Source organism: Alexandromys fortis, unplaced genomic scaffold (genome assembly GCF_014885135.2).
Source record: "Alexandromys fortis isolate MF-2015 unplaced genomic scaffold, M_Fortis_MF-2015_v1.1 scaffold_54, whole genome shotgun sequence".
NCBI classification, from domain to species: Eukaryota; Metazoa; Chordata; class Mammalia; order Rodentia; family Cricetidae; genus Alexandromys; species Alexandromys fortis.
In genome coordinates, this window is record NW_026067958.1 from 3,111,032 (window position 1) to 3,132,874 (window position 21,843).

At 41.3% G+C, this 21,843-nt stretch overlaps 1 protein-coding gene across 10 annotated transcripts in view; it reads left to right on the top strand.

Annotated features, from left to right (window-relative positions):
• Positions 1 to 21,843, top strand: part of Armc3 (armadillo repeat containing 3) — a 102,169-nt gene that overhangs the window by 18,335 nt on the left and 61,991 nt on the right. For 9 of the 10 annotated variants that reach the window (XM_050152735.1, XM_050152737.1, XM_050152734.1 and 6 more), the window contains 5 exons: positions 1,532 to 1,580; positions 10,720 to 10,837; positions 13,135 to 13,260; positions 19,650 to 19,718; positions 20,184 to 20,359. In XM_050152735.1, the coding sequence (XP_050008692.1) occupies positions 1,533 to 1,580; positions 10,720 to 10,837; positions 13,135 to 13,260; positions 19,650 to 19,718; positions 20,184 to 20,359 (537 nt within the window). In that variant the 5' untranslated portion in view covers position 1,532. Of the gene's footprint in view, positions 1 to 1,531; positions 1,581 to 10,719; positions 10,838 to 13,134; positions 13,261 to 15,353; positions 15,488 to 19,649; positions 19,719 to 20,183; positions 20,360 to 21,843 lie in introns of those variants that run through there. The other variant, XM_050152739.1, reaches the window with a different exon arrangement.

A 21,843-nucleotide genomic window follows, 5' to 3' on the forward strand; every position in this document is an offset into this window, starting at 1 on the left:
GTGGGTGTAACTTAACTGTTTTCTTCAGAAAGAACCGTTATAATTCTATATATAGCAACTGCTGCTATATCATAGAATTGCTTACAAACTTAGCTCCACACCTAGAAATTGACTCTCTGATAGCTGCTCGGGGTTCTGGAATTATTTCAACGTGTTTCTCTACATGAAACAGGCTCACAGTAAAGGGCCTATGTACTTTTCAAGCAAGTATGAATATTTGCAATTTGAGAAAAATGTTGGCTCTAATCTATGGAAAGAACATTGAAAACAAGTATTTTAGAGTTGTATTTATATTATTTCTCCATACATTTGAAAATAGTTTTCTCATCTTGTAAGAATTTTCAGGCATTCATAATAGCTGCTGAGAAATTTCAAAGACAAATCCTGATGAAGCTGTGGGGCCAGGGATGGTTCAGGGGTTAGGAGCATCCGTTGTCCTTGCAGAGGGTTGTGAGTCTCATCATCCACACTGCTGAGATGTCCGAGATGCTGGGGATATGGTTCAGGGGTTAAGAGCATCCGTTGTCCTTGCAGAGGGTCATGTTTGAGTATCATCGTCCACACTGCTGCTCAAAAGTCTGTAACCCAGTATCAGGGGACACACACTCTTCTGACCTCCTCAGGCACCTGGAAAGCACACCGTGCACATACATGAAGGCACAACACCCCCACGTATAAAATAAATAAACCTAAAACATATTTGTACAAAGTTATATTTAGTGAAGAATGTATCTTTTAACATTTTAGTATACTGGATAAGGCACAAGGTACCCCAGGATAGGATACACCTGCCCAGTTTCTCAAAGGCCTTATAACTCAAGTTAGGCACATGGAATTGATGTCTTTTAAAAGCTCCTGAGTTACTGTGGTTATGTGGCCTTTTGATGCATTCAGTGCATTCAGGGTCTTTAAGACCTGGGGCAGTTTTTGACTCCTGACAAGCAGTCTGAACTACTTCTGACACTGAAGGGCCTTTTCAGGGATCTTATGCCTTCCGAGATTTCTCGCAAGACTTCAGTAACTTCTTTTCAGCAAGGCATTAGTCACAGGAAAATAGAACTAACAATTTCCATAATATTGAATCCATATCATGTGCTAGATACCTGCAGGTGCATGACATAGTTGCATGCAAAAAAAAAAGGGCACAAATGGCTGCTTTGTGGCATGTCATGTGAATTTCAAAGACTTAACCACAAGTCCAGCATAGGTGATGTGTAAAAGTGCTGTGCTATTGCTCACTTAGTCGAAAGTCAGTTCACAAATATAGTCACCTTTCTCAGCTGAGCAAAACAGCGGTGCTCAACTGTCTTATCAGTAAGTTCTTCCAAAACCAGTGCTTCCAACAGGAGCATATAGAACAGTTTGTGCACTTGCAGTAATCCCTACGTACATTGCAAGCTTTAATTGGGTAAAAAATGTGAAGAAGAAATGGCCCTCCTCCAAAGAACATAGATAACTGAGAAAAATGATGGATGTACGAATTAAGATGTGCAAATCACACTTTCATACTTTTTGCATATTTTTTTTCTAGGATGGGTAAAAAGATAAAGAAAGAAGTTGAACCTCCCCCTAAGGATGTGGTAAGTTTCTGGTGTAAATAACCACCAGTTTGAAAAAATCAATTGTTCTGACAGTTTGGCATGTCCCACGGTACACATGAATGCATGGTGGCAGAAGTCCAAAGTCTGACTAATGATAAGATTAGCCAGAGAAACCTAAGAGAATATAAACAAACATGTACAACATTGTCATTATCTAATTAGTACAATTAAACAGCGATTACAGTTTTTCCAGCATGTAGATAGGATGTTTACAGTCTAGTTAATGAACAGAGTTTCAGTGTATTCTTTTAAATACTTGAAGTTTAGATTCACTAGCCACTCATTAATATGAATTATCCAAGAGAATTTTCAGAAATAAAGGGAAGTCATGCTACAGTGCTTACATATTTGTTTATGGCAGCGGCTGGTGGTCTGGGACATGAGATGTTCTATATTTTCCAGTTGGAAAGTAGTCTGGGGTCATCGGCTCCTTCTCTTCCACATGTTAAGCATTAACATGGCCCCTTACAGAAAGCCCTTTTCACTCTTTTGTTTTGTTTTGTTTGAGACACGGTTTCTCTGTGGCTTTGGAGCCTGTCCTGGCACTAGCTCTGTAGACCAGGCTGGTCTCGAACTCACAGAGATCCGCCTGCCTCTGCCTCCCGAGTGCTGGGATTAAAGGCATGCGCCACCATCACCCGGCATCCCTTTTCACTCTTAAACACTTGGTTTACCTGCTCACTTTAATCAATTACTGAAAGACTACATTACTGTAGAAAATGACCTTTGAGGATACTGACTTTGGAGACTTTCTTAAATACATGTTTGATATGTTTGTCATCAGACGCAACACAAACAGAGATGAGGAATTCCCAAGTTTTCAAATATTGAAAAGCACAACAGAAAGTTGCCCTCCAAATTAGAGCACTACGGTCAGGCTGGAAGCTTTGTCTTATGGCCCCTTACAAACTATATTAATCACTTTGACCAAATTGCCAAATTTGGCCAAACTATTTCAGCTTTGTTTATCTTTGAAATGGGAATTGGGCTCTCTGACTCATTTGGATTGCTATGTTATTAGTCCAAAAAAATTATATGAAATTCTCAGGGCTTGACATATAATTCAGTAAAAAAATATTTGTTATTGTAGGAATCCTCAGTACTCCTCTCTCTCTCTCTCTCTCTCTCTCTCTCTCTCTTACACGCACACACACACACACACACACACACACACTGATGCCCACCAAGATATATGATACTTTATGATGGAGTAATGATGAAGGCTTCTCTACCAATCACTTCTGCCCGTTTGTGCATTGGGTCCACTTCCAGACCTCTAGGCGGTTCACGGAGGATGCTCAGAGGGTGAAGACCCACTCCCAACAATGAGCACTAGACAGCACCAGGTGCTTGGAATACTGCTGAGCACCAGCCACCACCCCAACTGCCCCACAGGCCCAGGGGTGTGTGCCTACATCAGGACTCAAGTACTTTAAGGTCAACTTGGACTACACAGTGAGACCCTGTCTAAAAAGAATGAACAAAAGCAAAGCAAAGTGAGCCTTGTGAGTGCCATATTGAAAGGCAAAATGAGGAACACCACTGTCTCTGAAGTTCTGCTGGAGAGCGATTTCTTACGGCAGTTATTTCCCTACCGGAGCTGGGAGACTGGCTCTGTACACCTCAGAGCTCTCACAACAGACTGGCCTTAAAGAGCAGAGCCTAGCCAGGTGCTGCTGCTTACTGTCATTCTTTCTGTGGTAATTTTGGCTCACCATTCATTTTATACAGAGCGTGACATTGTAATTTCACAACAAGCTTGCTGGTGGCTGACTACCTCACGGGGAAGCAGATGGGCTTTGTGATTATAACTCGGTATTATTTATTTAGTCGTGTGGCATTCTGTTACAGTCATCATTTTATTCTCAGCACCTTTTTAAATAAAGAATTCCTGTAATACTGTAGGCCCCGCAGGAGAAACAAATGCCAGGCCAAGCTCCTCCACTGTCTGCCAAGCACCGGCATTTCTGCCACACAATTGCTCATTAGAGCGTAGCTCCTCTGGCCTCCGTCTTCCTTTATGTTTCTCATGATCTATACTGCCTTGTTCCTAGTGATGACTGGAAGGCACAGCAACGTATCAGAGGGTTAACTAAACCTCCAGGAGAGATCAAATGGTGTTTAGTTATCACTCTTGTTTCAATGGATTTTTATGTACTCTCTCTAAAGACTGTAGGTGTCATAGCATTCTCACATGCAATCATTGCAGAGTTAGTTGATAAAACAAGCTTTAAGATAGTCAAATACTGATTGAGAGTTAGTTCTTTATGGTGTGACTGTAGTCTCAGCTACTCTGGAGGTTGAGGCAGAAGGGTTCCTTGAGTTTGGGGTTTCAAGGTCAATCTGGGCAACACAGTGGAAGCTAATGTCAAAAAAGAAAGAGAGAGGGAGGAAGGGAGGAAGAGAGGAAGGGAGGGAAGGAGGGAGAGAAGGAGGGAAAAGGGAGGAAGGGAGAGAGGAAAGTAGGGAGGCAAGGAGGGAGGGTCTTAGGAAACGGTTCAGTTGGTGATGGTACACAAACATGAGGACCTGAATTCAGATCCCCAGAACCCACAAAGGTGACTCTCATCTATAACTCCAGTACTGTGGGGATCACTAGAGGATGGGGAGACGGGTAGATCCGAAGCTCGATAGCTAGCAGTCTCTCTAGTCAGATCAGCGAGCTTGGGTGTAATGTAAGAGAGCCTGCAAAAGAAAGAACAAAAATGTGAGAACTGATTAATAAAACACACTTCCATCACACCCTGGCCTCCAGATGCACTCACACTAATGTGTACACACCACACCACACACACACTCATACACATAGAGGGGGAGGGAGAGAGAAGAAGAGGTGAGAGAGAAGACACGAGGAAGACTTATATTAGGAAATTAAAGATCTGAAATGGGGTTAAGCCTTTTTTGAGTGTGGACCCAAAATGTTGGGAAGAATAGGCAGCTGGAACGTTGAAAAACTGTTTAAAGTCTACCCACAGCTGTGGTCCTCAGAGAATGACAAGCAGTCAGGGAGCCTTACGAGGGTAGGACAGAAATTCAAGATACTTCCGCTGTGATTTCCGAAACAGAATGCACCTTTTGAAGCCTGTTGATGGTTTAGGTTTCCTGATATCAGAAGGCAGTGCACACATAAATCACCTTAACTTCACAAACTGAACTCAGGAGGCCCAACAAAACATGGGGTCCATAGCTTCAACCTTTATTAAGGAAAACAATGAAATGATCAAGAAATGGTAAGAGGCAGGTGACATGGTAGTCCCTGGTGGTGGTAGCCTTAGAAATGGTCCTTTTGAAATTTGATAAAAGTTAAGTTCAGCTTGGATAAGCCAGCAGAAAATGGAGAAAAGAAACATTTCACCATGTTTTTGATCCTGAAAGGGATGGCAGGGCAGAGGGTGGATAGTATCTAAAGAAAGTTTATTTTTTGTTTCAAAATAAAAAGAGATTTGATTGGGGCACAGAGAACCAACCAGAAAGGGCCAACAGCAGAGAAGTCCAGTTAATGGTCCCCTGGAGACTTTAAGTTGTAAACTGTCTGGGTGGAACTGTGCATGAGAATTAACATGTGTGAACTACTATGTACTGAAGGATTTTTAGAGCTCACATGAGTCTGGGAATTCTATTTTTCATAAGAATGTCTTATTGAGTTTCTAGGGAATTAGCAGGCAGAGTTTCCAGAAGTACAAGGTCTCTATAGTATGACTAGCCTTGCCGAATGGTAAAGGCTTTCCTGGATTTGCCATGACAAGGTTTAAAAATGGGCTTGAAGTAGACATTGACCCGGATGTAGAATAAGTGCCTGCCATAGCAAAATCCAGTGCCCGCTCAGTTCTCTTCATCCCTATCACCAAGAAAAAAAGATCTATATACTCAACTACATAGTTTTCATAATGTTAAGCAGCTGTTAAAAATAATAAATGATGAAAAAATGTGAATTATATCAGAAAAACAACCAATAAGTCATTAGAGGAAATAAAATAGAAAGCTAAAAAAAAATCAGTTACCAAAAAAGAAGACAGGAAAAAGAATAGATTAGGGAAAGTGGAAACAGAAAGATGGTCAATAAAACTCAGCCATATCAATAGCACACTACATATAAATGTTGCAATGCCTTTAAGGTGAGAGATTGTCAAATTAATGAAAAGACAAGACTCAAGAAAACTTTAAGGATATATGGATACATATAAGTTAAGGTTGGACAGAAAGACACATGTGCCATACAAACGCTAATCATAAGAAAATGCCCATATAGCCAACAAAATAATAATTACAGAACAAACATTTTTATCAAAGGACAAGGTGGCATTTCATAATGATAAAAATTTTCATTTTTAAGAAGAAAATGATCTTAAAGCACAAATTTTAAAAATATGAAAAAGGGACATTTCTATTGCATAAAAATGAAATATTTAAACACAATATTAATTTTGCCAAAAATCAATATCCATATCATATAAAGCACTACAGAGACAAAGTAGTCCTAATGAAGCAGACACACTGTGCTGCATACAGGTACGTTGATGGTGGAATTGCAAAATGGCTGAATTACTTTGGGGAAACATGGTGTTTTCTTGTGAATTTAACTACACACTTGCCATTAACTAGAAGTCTGTATGAGTGTGTGTGTATGTGTGTGTGTCCAGATGTATGTGCTGTTCATCAATTTGGAGGCTAGAGGCCAGCATCAGCTATTTTCTCCAATCGTTTTTCACCTCTAGTTTTTGAGATGGGTCCATCAAGGAACCTGGGGTGCACTGACTTGGCCAGAAAGTCCCAAGGCTGCTCCTGTGTCTGCCTCCCAGCACTGGGATTCCAGGGAGTCCCTACTGCATCATCTATTACCCCTGGGTACCAGACACAGAAATTCTTTATCAATGTTGAGACAGTACTGTCCTAAAATCTGGCAGAAGGCATTTGCAGATAAAGGAGCATGCCACCCATCCTGATGACCTGAGTGTAATCCCAAGATCCATATGATAGGGGAGCGCCTGCTCCTCTGAGCCGTCCTTTGACCTTCCATGTATTTGCACGCATGCACACACACACACATACACACACACACACACACACACACACACACACACACACAGAGTGAACTAAGAATATAAAAATCTTTCAAAAATCCAAGATGTTTTTCTCCTGTGTGTGATTTTTTTCCATTACTGATACAACCTTTTAGGTTACATCCAGTGTCCATTTCCCTTTCCTTTTTAACCTCGTTTCACACAATGAGGTCACCTTATATCCCCAAACTTACTGAGATGTTCAAATAGGAAGAGTCATCCCAGAGAACCAACTAGCACTTGTGATGTGGGAATGATTTCTTACTAATAAAGAAACTGCCTTGGCCCATTTTATTGGATAGAAAATTAGGTAGGCGGAGTATACAGAAGAGAATTCTGGGAGAAAGAAGGTTAGAGGAAGGGTCGCCATGATTCTCCCGCTCCAGACAGACGCAGGTTAAGATCCTCCCTGGTAAGCTAGCTCGTGGGCTACACAGAATATTAGAAATGGGTTAGAACAATATGTAAGAGCTAACCAATAGGAAAACTGGAACTAGCCGGGCCAGGCAGTGTTTGAAAGAATACAGTTTCCGTGTAATTATTTCTGGGTATAAGCTAGCCATGCGGGCGGCTGGGTGCCGGGGACGCAGCGCTGCCGCTCCTATTTCAACAGATGGCGCCCAGACGTGATGGGCTAAATCCACTTAAAAACCTGAGAGGGCTTAAAAAGGAGAGAGAGAGAATTTAAGACAGCTTTTTGCTGTTTCTGGGTTGCGTGCCACAAAGAAATTGTCCTGACTCGGCAGCAGGAAAAAACTGGCTGTTTTAAAATGCCGGCTTTCTGGGCTGTGCCGCCATTGTGATCTCTGTCTGGCTCCGGTGGGAGACAGAGCTTATGAATGGAGCATTTGGATTAAAGTGCTACGATTTGTTTGATGGCAACTAGACTGCTGTGTGCCTTAAAAGGGACATTGTGTGCCACAGCTCAGAGGCACAAGCAGCTCCGCCATGCTACTGGTGCAATGTGCAAGGATCAGAGGCACGAGCGGCTCCGCCATGTTGGACTGGGCGGAGCCAGCATACAGTACCTGTTTTTGACCTAGGAATGTCACAGCTTAGATTCTTAAGTGCTTAGTGATTTAAAGGCGCCAAACAAAGTGCTCCTGGATAGTAAAAAATTACAGATTCACAATAAAACAGATTCAGACACTGTTGGATGAATGTACGTAGGCTTGGAAAAGAGAAAAAAAAGAATATAAAGAATAAAGTTAATGTCTTAAAAAGAAAAAGGGTAAAGTCTTTAAAGAGACAGAGTACAGATAGTTATAGATTAAGAGAAATAAAGAAAAATAAGCCACGTAAAAATGGAAAATTCACAGAGAGTCTGGATTATGTACATTGTGTTTTCTTTAAAATTTTTGGCTGTGAAGGAGCTAAGTACAGAGAGACATTTCATTACGTGGGCTGCCAAGCTAAACCAAAATGGATATAAGGGTATTACGATTTCAAAATTTGGATTTAAGGATATGATGCTTTGGAGAGGGTCTTCTTTTGTTTTTGCAGAGGATGAGACCCTATGGATTTCTTCTATTCCAATTTGGTATGATAGACCACGCCCTCCTGAAAGGTTGCTGTGAACACCCTCAAAAAATTACTTCACTCAACTGCCAACTGAGATGACCCTGGCACACAGGTTATACCATGAAAGATCTAATTAACGACGCCCCCATTCAGCAGGAAGCAGTTTGGAGAGAAAAAACTACGCCCATGTTCCCAAATATTGTTTATAAATGTTCTTTTACATTTAAAGGGGGATATGATATAGATATGAATAATTTGCATTGGTATGGATTTTAAGGTCAATTTTGTTATATGTATATGTATTTTTGATCTTGATTAAGGTATTGTGATTGTGTAGTTCATTTAAAAATGTAATGTATAATTAGGAAATATAGGTTGTTAATGGATAATCATCGCTAATACTTAAGCTTGTAGTCATGTTAGTTAGATTTTCTAGATATATAGAGAGATATTTTAGTTAGATAGGCATTCTTCATATCTTTCAAAGGCTGCAGAATATGGCATTTAAGATATTTTAATAACTTAGGGTTTTTCATGACAATGAGACACATTTGCTCCTGGCAGCACCAATCTATTTCAAGAGGAAGATGGGCATCGAAGAGAATCCTTATGGAGTTTGATAGCCATTTGGGCAAGAAACTGCTCTTGCCTGGACTGTTGCATAAACTGGACACAGAGAACCCGCAGAGAGAGGACTGCTGAACTTGCCTAAAGGTGAGATGACCTTTTGGGGTTCCTGCTTCATGAAAGAGTCTGTGAGACATTCTGCAGGACACAGCAAAAAGTGACTGAACTGTCTTTGGAATTTCCTGCTTGATGAAAATGTCTGCTGGATACTGTGGGCCTGTAGGCCGAAGATGGATGCCCCAACGGTACAGAGGAACTTTGGGTGACTGTCCAGGCAGCGAGATGTCTCTGTCATTTCTAGGGTTTTCTTATTTCTTGTTTGATAGGTAATATTATATCCTTCTGGAGTCTTTGATAGAGTTGAAGAATGAATAGTTATAGTTTTCCTTAGTTATGGTAAGAGATAAAATAGATATAAATATTGTAACTGTAATTCTTACTTGATAACTGTTTTGTTATATGTAATTTTACTATGATAAAGTTAAAGCCTTTCTTTTTTGTTTAAACGGAAAAAGGGGAAATGATGTGGGAATGATTTCTTACTAATAAAGAAACTGCCTTGGCCCATTTTATTGGATAGAAAATTAGGTAGGCGGAGTATACAGAAGAGAATTCTGGGAGAAAGAAGGTTAGAGGAAGGGTCGCCATGATTCTCCCGCTCCAGACAGACGCAGGTTAAGATCCTCCCTGGTAAGCTAGCTCGTGGGCTACACAGAATATTAGAAATGGGTTAGAACAATATGTAAGAGCTAACCAATAGGAAAACTGGAACTAGCCGGGCCAGGCAGTGTTTGAAAGAATACAGTTTCCGTGTAATTATTTCTGGGTATAAGCTAGCCATGCGGGCGGCTGGGTGCCGGGGACGCAGCGCTGCCGCTCCTATTTCAACACACTTGGAAATCCACTTACCTGCATCATAAACAGAACTCCTTCCTCCATTCGTCTCTGGAAATGGAAGAAAACTGTGTCATAATTTGCCCCCAGAAAGCACCAATGCTATGAATTTGGTCTCGCTTGTTTTCACTACACAAGAATTGCCCAGACTCGGCCTGACACAGGTCTCAGAGTCCTACAGCTTTCCTCTGTGCTATGCTACCAATACCCTTTCCAGAACTTACTCAAGTTTGTATCTTATTATATACATTTCCCACTTTTTTATCATTGTTCCTTTTCACATATGTTATTCCTGCTTTTCCATTAAGAGTCTGGTAGTTGGAATACATATTGACTGTTGAGACAGGGCACCAGATATACTCAAGGATTCTTGTGCAAGGGCTTAGAACAATAGCAATATATCTTTATTTCAGTGAGCATCTGTGATATGACAGACAAGGGGTTAAGTGTTTCATCATAACCTCTCTAACCCTCCCTTGATTATTCCAGTTATGCACATTATCCCTAGAACACAGAAATAGGAACCAGCATTCTAGAAGCTTCAGCAACTTATCTGAGACAAATTAAGAAACCACATCTGTAATTCAAATCCTTTTTCCCCTTCTCACTGTGCTCTGGAAATCAGAGATCTGTCTTTAAGACTTTTTCTTTAATTTTATTCTATGTGCTCAGGTGTTTCACTTGCATGCATGTCTGTACACCACATGTATGCAGTGCCCACAAAGGCCGGAAGAAAACATCAGACCCCCTGAAACTGGAATTACAGAGCTTGTGAGCCACCGTGTAGGTGCTGGAAACTGAACTGGGATCTCCTGGAAGAGCAGCCGGTGCTCTTAACTACTGAGCCAGCTCTTCAGCCCCGGGGATTTCTTTTGAAATAGGAACGTTCTATTTCACCTACGGGGTGGAGACCACATCTTTTTGCAGGAATGTGACTTCTTTAAATTTTAAACCACTGTGCATTGTTTTGTGACATTTAACATGTGAACCTGGTTACTCTTCTTTTTTCATTTCAGTTTGACCCACTCACAATCGAAAGCAAAAAAGCAGCCACTGTGGTGCTCATGCTCAACTCTCCAGAGGAGGAGATCTTGGCCAAAGCCTGTGAAGCCATCTATAAGTTCGCTTTGAAAGGTTTGGATTCCTTCAGTTTGTCTTTCTATCTCATTTCTATTTGCTGCAGGCTAGGACCTTCTTCACTAGTCTGTAGCTTACTTCCCGTGGGAACATTAACACCCTACTTGAAGGCAGTGCATCTTCCTGTATGCTTTACTCGGTGTCCAAGGGTCAGTCACAGTATAGAGAAGTTAGGCTACTCACTATGGGAAAAGCATAGGAGTCAAGCGCACGCCCGTCATCTCAGGATTTGGGAGGTGGAAGCAGAAGGTTGTAAAGGCAAAGCTAGCCTGGGCTATGCAGTAAACACCCTTGTCTTTCCCATCACTCATTCACCCACTCACTCACTCATTCAATCAACCAACAAGAAGAAATAATGCCACAGAAGCAAAAAGAGCCACCATTTGAGCAGTAAGATAAACTTGCATTGGATCATAACCCAAAGTATAAAATAAATATCCCTGTGTATAAACAATATTGATATGAAGGGTAAAATTTAAGACCAGCCCCCCCCATCTCTATGCTCCCTTCCAGACAGTAAATATCCTTTTACTCCCCAGAAGTCCCCATTCTGACTTTGTTCTGTTGTCTTCCAAAGCCCCTCCCTTAGAGACTTCATTTGCTCTGTCTCATTGGCCCTTTCCCAGTTTCCTTGCTTTTACCCATATTTCCTTCTGCTTGGATGTGCAGCTGTAACAGTTAGAGGCTACGGTCCACACAGGAGTGAAAAGAGAGAACACAGTGTTTGACTTGCTGATCCTGGCTTACCTCACTTAAGGTTTTCTAGTTCTGTCCATTTTCATGTTAATTTTATAGTTTCATCTTCCTTTACAGTGGAATAAAATTCCATTTAAATAAAATTTACAACAGAGAGAGAGAGAGAGTGTTGTATTGAATTAAAAATCAAAACCAAACTACATGCTGCCTTCAAGAAAGATGCTTAGACTATAAGGGCTCAAATAGAAGATGAAAAGAGATCACCCATTAAAAGACTAAATAAAATAAACCTGGAGTTGCAGTAGTAAAATAAGATAAAGAAACAGCAAAAGGAGTCAGAGGTCATTTCATTATGATAAAGAGGTCAAATCCCATAAAGTCTGCAGAATCTCTTCCCTAGCTAAGGACCTAAAACAGGAACTTCCAAATGCATGAAACTGGTATTATAAGGAGAGATAAGCATCCATACACACTCCCCAGAGAGAGAATGCAAGATCCTTTTTTCAAAAAAAAAAATCAATAAATGAAAGAATGAATAGACCACATGTATAAGAATATAGAAGATGTGGCCATCGATACTACTGAGTTTCATCTAGTATTGAAAGTGCTCTCTAAGAACTGTGGAGTGAACATTATTTCTCAAAAGCATCTCATAGAACACTTGCTTCAGTAAAGTGCATTGTGAGGCATAAAACAAGACAAACCAAATTTTAAGGGTTTAATTTTAGAAAATTTAATTCTAAAATATTCAAAAATGTATCTCTGAACCGCAGAGGAATCACATTAGAAATCAATAGTACCAGATATTCCGGGCAATCATTAAACACTCAGAAAGTAAACAACATACTCCTATGTAACTCACGAGTGAAAGAAAAAGGGGGATAAACATGAAAATTGAGGTAATCTATAACAACGTATAGAGGGCTGGTGAACGAGTTTCAGACAAACCTTTATTGCACCACGTTAGAAAGGAAGCTTTAGCATCAGGGAGCTGACTCAGTGGGGTTGGGTAAGGGTGCTGTCCTGAGTTTAAATCCCTAGGACCCATGTAAAGTCTGACTTCTATCCATGTGCGTGCCCTCACATGCTAAATGCACACGCGCACATACACAGACATAAGATTTTAAAAGTTTCAAACTAAGCTTCAGTGCTTTTTTTTTTTTTTTAAAGAAAGCAATGGTAAAGGAGAAATTAAACTCAAAGTCAGTGATAAATATAAGAGGTATCTGAAAACAAATCAATGGAACAGAAAATAATAAGAAGCAAGCAGAAACTGTGAGCTAGCAAAAATGAGGCAATCTTTAGCTCAGTATGTCTCTTAAACATGGGTGAAGAATTTGTAAAGAAAACTCTAGCAAATTAAATCTAACAACTGAGTTTCACGTGAAGACCCCAAGATTTGTTTAACTCTGAAGGATGAGTCAAGGTATTCTATGCTATGTGATAGACAAAGAGAGAAGTGAATATCCAGGGTGCTGGAGCACCTAGATTTGTTCTGAGAGAAAGCAAAGGGCAAATAAGAAACTGAAGTCGCACAAATTGGAGCTTCTGGGATATACAAGGCACTCACACGTGGTCTTGTTCTACCTGGCTGTCAGGTGAGGAGAATAAAGCAACTCTCCTTGAACTTGGAGCTGTGGAGCCTCTGACCAAACTGCTTACCCACGAAGACAAAGTCGTAAGAAGAAATGCTACAATGATCTTTGGCATCCTGGCTTCCAACAGTGAGTAACGATATTTTGAAATGAACAAATTTTCCCATTTTTTTCAAAGTTAACTTTAAGGGATTTGCCTAAATTTAATTTATGCCAGCTTTAACATCGGCAAAAAATGTGGTCAATGCAACACATGATTTCATAGTTTTAAAAGATGTGTTTATTTAATGTGTGTATATCTGCACATGAGTGCAGATGTGCCTAGTGACCAGAAGAGGGCGCTGGATCTCCTGGAGCTGTCCCATGTGGGTGCTGGGGACTGAGAAGAACAGCAAGGGCTCTTGAGCAATGAACCATTTACGTATCTGATTTCCTGTTTGAACAGATTATTAACAGAGGTGGAGACAAGTATAACATCTCACCTCAAAGTTAGTGATGATGCCCTAATCTAACAGGTTAGGAAAGAAATTACCTCTTAAAATGAGCCCCCCCCCCAGTTAATATAGTGTAATTTGCCTGCACGCATGTTGGTTATACTTCAAATAAATTTCCTAGTATATGAAATCGACAGTAGATCCTGAGAAGTTGACTTTTTAAAACTGTTAACTATGGCTCATATAAAAATATTGAGCCATATTGTATATGTTGAATTCAAATTATTTAAGTAGAATGCTCTTGAATCAGAATTTGATTAATTTTTTTCATCTATTTAGGAGTGTGGTATTGCAGTATCAGCTAACACATGCTCTTCTGGCTGTTAGAAGGGCAGTTTGGCAGGGCCGTGCCAACAACGGTGGTCTCCACTGGTGTTCAGCACGTATTTCTCCAGACATAAGTCACTTCTCTGTGTTTTAGGATAGTTTTTGAGACACAAATTTTGTAACTTACAAAAGTTCAAAAAGTATTTTGAGCCAACATCTTTGTAACTACAAAAAGATTTAATGATACTCTTAGTAGAGTATGAATTATAATAGAGAATGAATTCAACCAAAGGTAGACAGAAATAAACCCACCTCCCAGAAACAGAATGTGACTAATATCATCACTTTTTCCCTTGCCATGACTTCCACTGGGTACATTATGGATTTTTCCCTTTCTGTCCCTAACTGGCAGTTTTTCTAGACAACATGTGATATACACAGATTTTTTACATATTCAATGACTTTTTCCTGTTTGTTTTTTTCTTAATTTCTATTGATTCTCTTACTTGTTCATTCATTCATCTATATTCTAATATATAAGGTATTTACTTCTTGAGCAACTCTCCACACTGTTGGTGAAACTTCTCAGCTCAGGATCTGCACATTGCATTTTCTGTGTTTCTGGGGATTTTGTGACACCAAGTTACTAAGAATTGGGGGCTGGAGAGATGGCCAACAGTAAAGCATGCATTCTTCCCTTGCATCTGCACTCACATACATATACCCGCACACTACCTACACACATACCCACACACATACCCACACATACATACCCACATACAGACTTACACACAAACACACACACACATACCCTCACACAGACACACACACATACCCACATACAGACTCACACACCCACACACAAACACACATACATACCCATGCACAGACACACACAGAAACACACACAGACAAATATATATACACACATACCCACATGATTTAACTTTTTAAAAATTTAAAGAAATATTTTCACGTGTGGGTCTTAAGTGAGGGGTTCTCTGGGATCTCCCAGGCCCAGCCCCCACTCTATAAGATGAGTTTGATCAGTACTAGGAGGACCACCACATCTGCTCTGCCAGCGAGGAGAGCACTGCTGCCTTCCGGGTCCCTGTAAGTACCTAGTTCTGTTGTCTGAATAAAGACGACAGGTCAAGAATACATACCTGGTGTGAGGAGCAATTGTGGTATAATAAAAGGCTTTCTTTGGATTTCATGAATTAGATGCAATTTGAATTGGTTGACTTGTATCTGATGGTGTGGCTAACACATGGCATCCCCAGCTTGGCAAGGTCTCCTTTTCTTGGAAGAATCGACATGTTCACAGCTAAAGCTCCACTTGCCACACAGGTCCTAGAAAACTTGGATAGAAGTTGAATGAATACCTGTAGATTTTATCGCGTCGTGCCTCCGTGCTAATCTGTAAATGAGTGCACCTTCACACTGCTGGGCTACAGCATCGCTGGCGTGTCTAATAACAGCAACAGTGGCTGCCCCTTAGAAACGTGCCGTCCTGTGGCTTCCTACTCAGTGAACAACTGTGCTCCTGTCAGATGAACTCATGTTTCAACAGGATGCTGGTGCTGAAACTCCATGTGAGACAGCTCTCCTTTCACAGCCTCCTCCTCTGCGGCCTCCTTCACTCCTTCTCCTCCTCCTTCCCCTCCCTCTTTTCCTGCCTCTCCTCTTCCTCCCTTTCTACTTTTTCTTCCTCCTCCTTCATTTCTAATTACTCCTCCCCCTACTCTTTCACTTCCTCCTCTCCCTCCTTGCTCCATATTCTTCCTCCCCTTCCTCTTTCCCCTTTCCTCTTCCTCCTCTTCTAGAAGTTACTGAGCTATGTGTCTCTGCCAAGCTGGAGTGATTCAAAAAGACAGTGAAGTTACTTTACTGGATCTTCTTTTTTGGCCCAAACACAACTGCTACTGTCTTCTTTCTCCTGCTAGTTTTTACTTAATTCATTCAGAGCACACAACAGACACAGTCAGCCACAGATGCAGTGATTGTAAAACAGACGCAGTGGCTGTAGTCAGTCACTAAGAATTCACCATAAATCCTGTGTCAGGCTGTAGTAGGGAGGAGTGGGCTGCATCCCACTGCCTGGCTAGCTTAACTCCCAAAATAACCACACAGAGATTGTCTTAATTAAATTACTGCTTGGCCCATAAGCTCTAGCCTCTTATTGGCTAACTCTCACATCTTGATTCAACCCATTTCTAATAATCTGTATGTCACCACGAGGTCGTGGCTTACCGGGAAAGATTCAGCATGTGTGACCTGGAAGCTTCATGGTAGCATGGCTCTATCTGCTGTTTTCTTCCTCCCAGAATACAGTTCTGTCTTCTCCGCCTATCTAAGTTGTACCCTATCAGTTTCTTTATGGTTAACCAATGAAAGCAACACAAATACTGAAAGACCTCCTACACCATCAGGCAACCTGAGAAACTAGCACTTTGGATCCCTCAAAGCCAGCAGAGAGAGGTGGTGCTGGAAACCAGTAAAGGCCAGGAATGAATTACATGGTAAAACCAAGACACTGTGATTAGGAAAGTAATAAAGCCTGATACAGCGGTGCCCATTTACAACGTCAGTATGGCGGAGCTGAGGCAGAGGAATTGCAGTGAGTTTGGCCTGGCTACCATAATAAATTTAGCCCTATTGGGACTACATAGTGAGGCTCTGTCTAAAAAGTAAATGCAATCAGAAGAGAGCTAATGAAGTTAGAGCAGGGATTAAAGCCGTTGGCAGAGCTGCCTTGACCAGAAATCACAGTGACACCTGCTCAGATGCTGTTCACCTGGCCCGGCACAGGTCAGAATTTCCATCCAGTTGCCGAAGTTGAGGCGCTTCCCTGGTGAAAAAGAAGGAACCAAAACTAATATTGTGTTTACAGAGCTTGAAAGAGCAACTCACCTGACATTTTCTGCTGATTTCACATAAAAAAAAAAAAGGATTAGATTCTCTGAATGATCAACTGTCAAAAGGAGTAACCAACTGGGACACAGTTCTCAGAGCTGCAGTGAACTAGAACCTTTTATCCAGCAGGGAGGAGTGGCTCAGCAGACGGGATGGACCCTGGAGCCGGTCTTGGGCACCTCTGGTCATCTGGTCTAAATTTCATGGCATGAGACTCTCTGGAGAAGACTTCTAGCTTCTTTCGGCAAAGCAAGGTGTGGTGTCCACCTGAGGCCACAAGGACCATGCAGCTATGGGCTTTGCAGGTGACTGCCAATAACCCAGAAAGAAAGGAACTGACAACCACACATCACCAACATGGCCTACCTTAAGGTCGGGATCAATTAAGAAGGTCTGAAGTGCATGGGGATGGTTTTATATATATGGGGAAGTGCTCAGAGATCCAACTTCCAGAGATTTTTAGGATGTTTTCAAGCATCTAAAAATAAGGAATTTTCCTACAGCTGTCACAAAAATTGTTCTCGCCGTGCCAACTGGCATCGGAGCAGCACTTGTTGAGACAGGTGCATGGAATTTGGGTCCCAGAACCTTGCAAGGATCTAAGTATTATGCCAAGGCTGTTACCTGTCAATCAGTGGAGTAAACACTTCTTAAAACCTGGTGTTGGACCATAAATGTCATCCCCTACTGTGTCGAGCACAGATTGGGCTAGAAACCTGACTGAGTTGACAGAGGAATGAAGAAATGGCAGATGTACATACAGAAAGTCTGGGATCAGGTGGGCTGTAGTCAGGCTGATGGAGAGCAGCAACTTCTACCCAAGAGCCCAAAGAAGGCTTTGCCATTTCCCTGACCCTGACCTAGAAAAGGCTATGTCAATCTCCTGAGCCTAACCCGGGAGAGGCTTTGTCAGTTCCCATGGGTCTGAGGCACTGGGGTCCTTCTCATTAACACATGCTCCCCCAAAACTACCTCTACCTCTGCTTCCCACAACACAGTACCCTGGAACATTGCATGTCCTGGGACATTGCACGTCGGGAACATTGCATGTCCTGGAACATTGCATGTCCTGGAACCCACAAAAGCAACTGTCCATTTGCTCTGCCTTCAGCCACTCGCAAGAGAAACAGAGAAATCAGAAGTTTTGACACATTGAAGAAAAGTCACAGCTCTGAATTCCTCAGGAAAGGGTGCTCAGTGAACACCAAACCTATTCAGCTATTAATAAGGACAAACTCATCCTAGACCGCGCACTTCGGTGACCTTTCCTTTGAATCTAGTGGGGTTAGCCTTTTCTTATAGATAAAGGAAATGGATTAGAAGTTGCAGAACTAAAGAAACAGAGGTATCTTTTTTTCCTCAAAAAACTGGAGTTAAGTCAGCAAGAAGTGGAGGCATACCTGGCTACCCTTAGCCTAACAGACAGTGAGCTTCAAAAGCCAATGTATTTATCTCTGAGTACTTTTGACATCTCTAATAACTAAATAAAGTGTAAGCAATAAAAATATATCAGTCAAAATATGTTAGGATAATTGTCTGCACTCTACACAAGTTTATGGAAATCAAACTTAAAAATCACCTCAAAATAAAGAGAATAAGTGACCATAGATGCCCACCTCCATCTGATGCACCTATGTAAGCTAAGGCTCTGGAGAAGCCAAGGAAGAAGGGTCAGAAAGACTGTAGGAGCCAGAGGACCAAGACACCTACTGCAAAATAGGGTCTTCTAGACATGACATGAAGAGGCACCGATGGAATCTCAACAGTATGGTTTCCTAAACAAGGCCTTGCATAATGACAACAGTCGATGTGCCAGTGTGGATGGGAGAAATGACACAAAGCTCCACCCCTACGTGAGGAGCTGCTCCAAGGGGATGAATCTGTTTTCTCATGAACAAGCTTGATAGGTTATACAATCCCATATAGTCAGCTTAGTAAGTTGTACACACACACACAGAGACAGACATCATATCACATCACACACTCAAGAGAGAGAAAGGAGAGCAATGACAACAATTGAAAGTGCCAGCATTGGCAAAAGATACCCCAAGACAAGTTCTTAGCACAAAGGAGACTTATTTGCCCCAGAAGGACAAAGGGCAGGGAATAAGAGACAAACAGAGGAGACAGAGGATAAAGAGAAAGGAATAGGAACAAAGGAAAGGGGAAATGATATTTGATTGAGCATGTTAATTAGGGTAGCCAAAAGGGGGCTTTTGATTGCTGGACCTTGGTAGTCAGCCTCAAGAGGAGGAAGTGGCCAAATACAGGAATAGTCTTCATGACTAGTTTTAGGAATGTAATCTAATGGAGTTTTTTGGGTTTTTTGTTTGTTTGTTTGTTTGTTTTTAGCAAGCAAGAGGAAACAGGGAAAGGACAAGGCCTGGCAGAGCCATGTTTGCCATGCTCAGACTCGTTAGAGCATCTTCAACAAGAATTAAAGAAAAGATCATGAATTTGAGAGGAAGTGAGGGTATGGGAGGAGTTGGAGAGGGAGGAAGGGTGGAAACAATGTAATAAACCATTCATGTATAAAAATTTCAAAACAAAAGATTAATATAATAAAAAATATAGGACACTGTAAGTCAGATTTTCTGATGTGTTCCTGGGTATATCTGGAAATTCTGCTGTTATTCTTTTTAGTGTTGAGCAAAAGGTAGTGGCTAGATGATGTCCAAGTGGAATCAACTGACCTGGGCATGCATCCTGCCACTGCCTTTTTGCTGCTTAGATCTCAATATCCTTACCATGAAATCAGACAGGAACACCTATCTTAGCAAATGCTTAGCAGACGTCACTATTACTTTAACAAACATCCATATTTTGTCTCTTCTTTTGTAGGTGATGTTAAAAAGTTGCTGAGGGAGTTAGAGGTCATGAACTCTGTTATTGCTCAGCTTGCTCCAGAAGGTAACTTTGCATCCTATGGCTCCAAAATGGGACTGATTTCTTTTTATATTTTATTAAACTACATATTGTAAAGAACTTACGAGCCATCCACTGTGAACTGTCATTATAATCTTTCAAGCCACAGCACAGTTTTAACTTTTCAGAAACTGCGACGTGAGCAAGATTTTTAGAGCTTTGGATTGCAAAGCTTCTGTGTGTTTGTGGTATGTGTGAACACGTGTGTACACACATGTATGTGTGTGTGTGTATTGTGTGTAATGCTAAAATTGAGTAATTGAGTCCAGGGCTTCGCATATGTTCAGAGAACACTCTACCACTGCAATATATCCCATAACCCTGGATTTGCAGAACCTCCTGCCCCAGCCTGCCAAGTAGCTAGGATCATCACACTCCTCCTCAAAGCCTATTGTAAAGCAGAGCTTCCGTAATAGCTAACACATTGTCTTGTTTATCTATGACATACAGAAGAAGTGGTAATCCATGAATTTGCAAGTCTTTGTCTCGCAAACATGTCAGTAGAGTACACTGGGAAAGTACAGATCTTTGAGCATGGTGGACTTGAGCCACTCATCAGACTGCTGAGTAGCCCAGACCCAGATGTGAAGAAGAACTCTATTGAGTGCATCTACAACTTGGTACAGGTAGGGATGGCTTCTAAACAACGTTCTGGTGGTAGGGAATACAACTCAATGTTAACATGCTTGCCTAACACACAGAAGGCCAATTGTGGGGGTGGGGCCGGAGAGATGGCTCAGAGGTTAAGAGCACTGGCTGCTCTACCATTGAACCCAGGATCAGTTCCCAGCACCCACATGGTGGCTTACAACTATTGGTAGCTCCAGTTCAGGAGATCTGATGTTCCCTTTTGGTCTCCGTGGGCACTTGTGTGCATGGGATACACAGGTATGTAGGCAAACAGCCACACACATAAAATACTTTTTTGAAGCCCATCATGGAATTTATCTTTTCGTTTAAAACAAAATTTAAAACTCACCAGTTTTACATAGTAGTTCTCAGCCCATTTTGTAGTAGGAGTCCCCTTTTTTGTTCCCGGCTGCTCAACCCCGAAAAAAAAACACACAGAAACTGTATTAATTAAATCACTGCTTGGCCCATTAGCTCTAAATTCTTATTGGCTATCTTAATTTAACCCATTTCTAGTAATCTGTGTATCAGCACGTGGCTGTGGCTTCCCTGGCAAACTTCCTGCATCTGTCTCTAGCAGGGCTACATGGCTTCTCCTGAATTCATCTTCTTTCTCCCAGCATTCAGTTTAGTTTTTCCTGCCTAGCTCTTCTCTACCCTATCACAGGCCCAAAACAGCTTCTTTTTTAACCAATAGTATTCACAGCATGCAGAGGGGAATTCCACATCACCATTTAGTACTTATCACTCAGAAAAAGATATGAAAATTCCATGTAGATGCCTTTCAAATTTACCATTTGATAAATAATTGTCTACCACATGAAAAGAAATAAATTTCTCTTTTAAAAGAACACAGTGGCATACATATTAAGGTAGGATTCATGTGAGTCCACTGTGTTTCTTTTAAAATGGGAAATCTACAATTCATGTCAAATCTGGGAAGTGTCAACACAAAAACACAGTTCTCATCTAAAAGCTTATTCTGAACCCAAACTTGAGTTTCCTTGCCCTGGAGAACAAGAAGTTAAGCAACCCCAGGTTCCATGTTCCCATGTGGAAGCAAGTTCATGAGGTTTGATAGTAAGCAGAATAAAAAAGTCACAAATCAAGGCAAGTTGAAAATACATGGGGGGGGGGGGTTACATCAGAGATGTGGTTACAGCAAGTAGGGAAAATCCCTCCTGTAGGCCTCAGATGGCATCTGGTAACATCCTTAGCTTTGGGTTGGTAGAAGTTTGTAACATAACAGATTTCAAAAGATGTTTATCTGTTAGCCAGGGGATATCAGTTCTGACCCAGAGATGGGTCAGAGGGGGCTGAAACTAGCACAAGATAAGGTAGTCAGGCTCTGAGCTGCAATGTTCCCCCCGTGCGCATCACTTGCTAAGACAGCATCAGTCTTCGCAGACAGCTGCCTTCCAGAATTCTCATTTGATGTGGGAGTGATTTCTTATTAATAAAGAAACTGCCTAGGCCCATT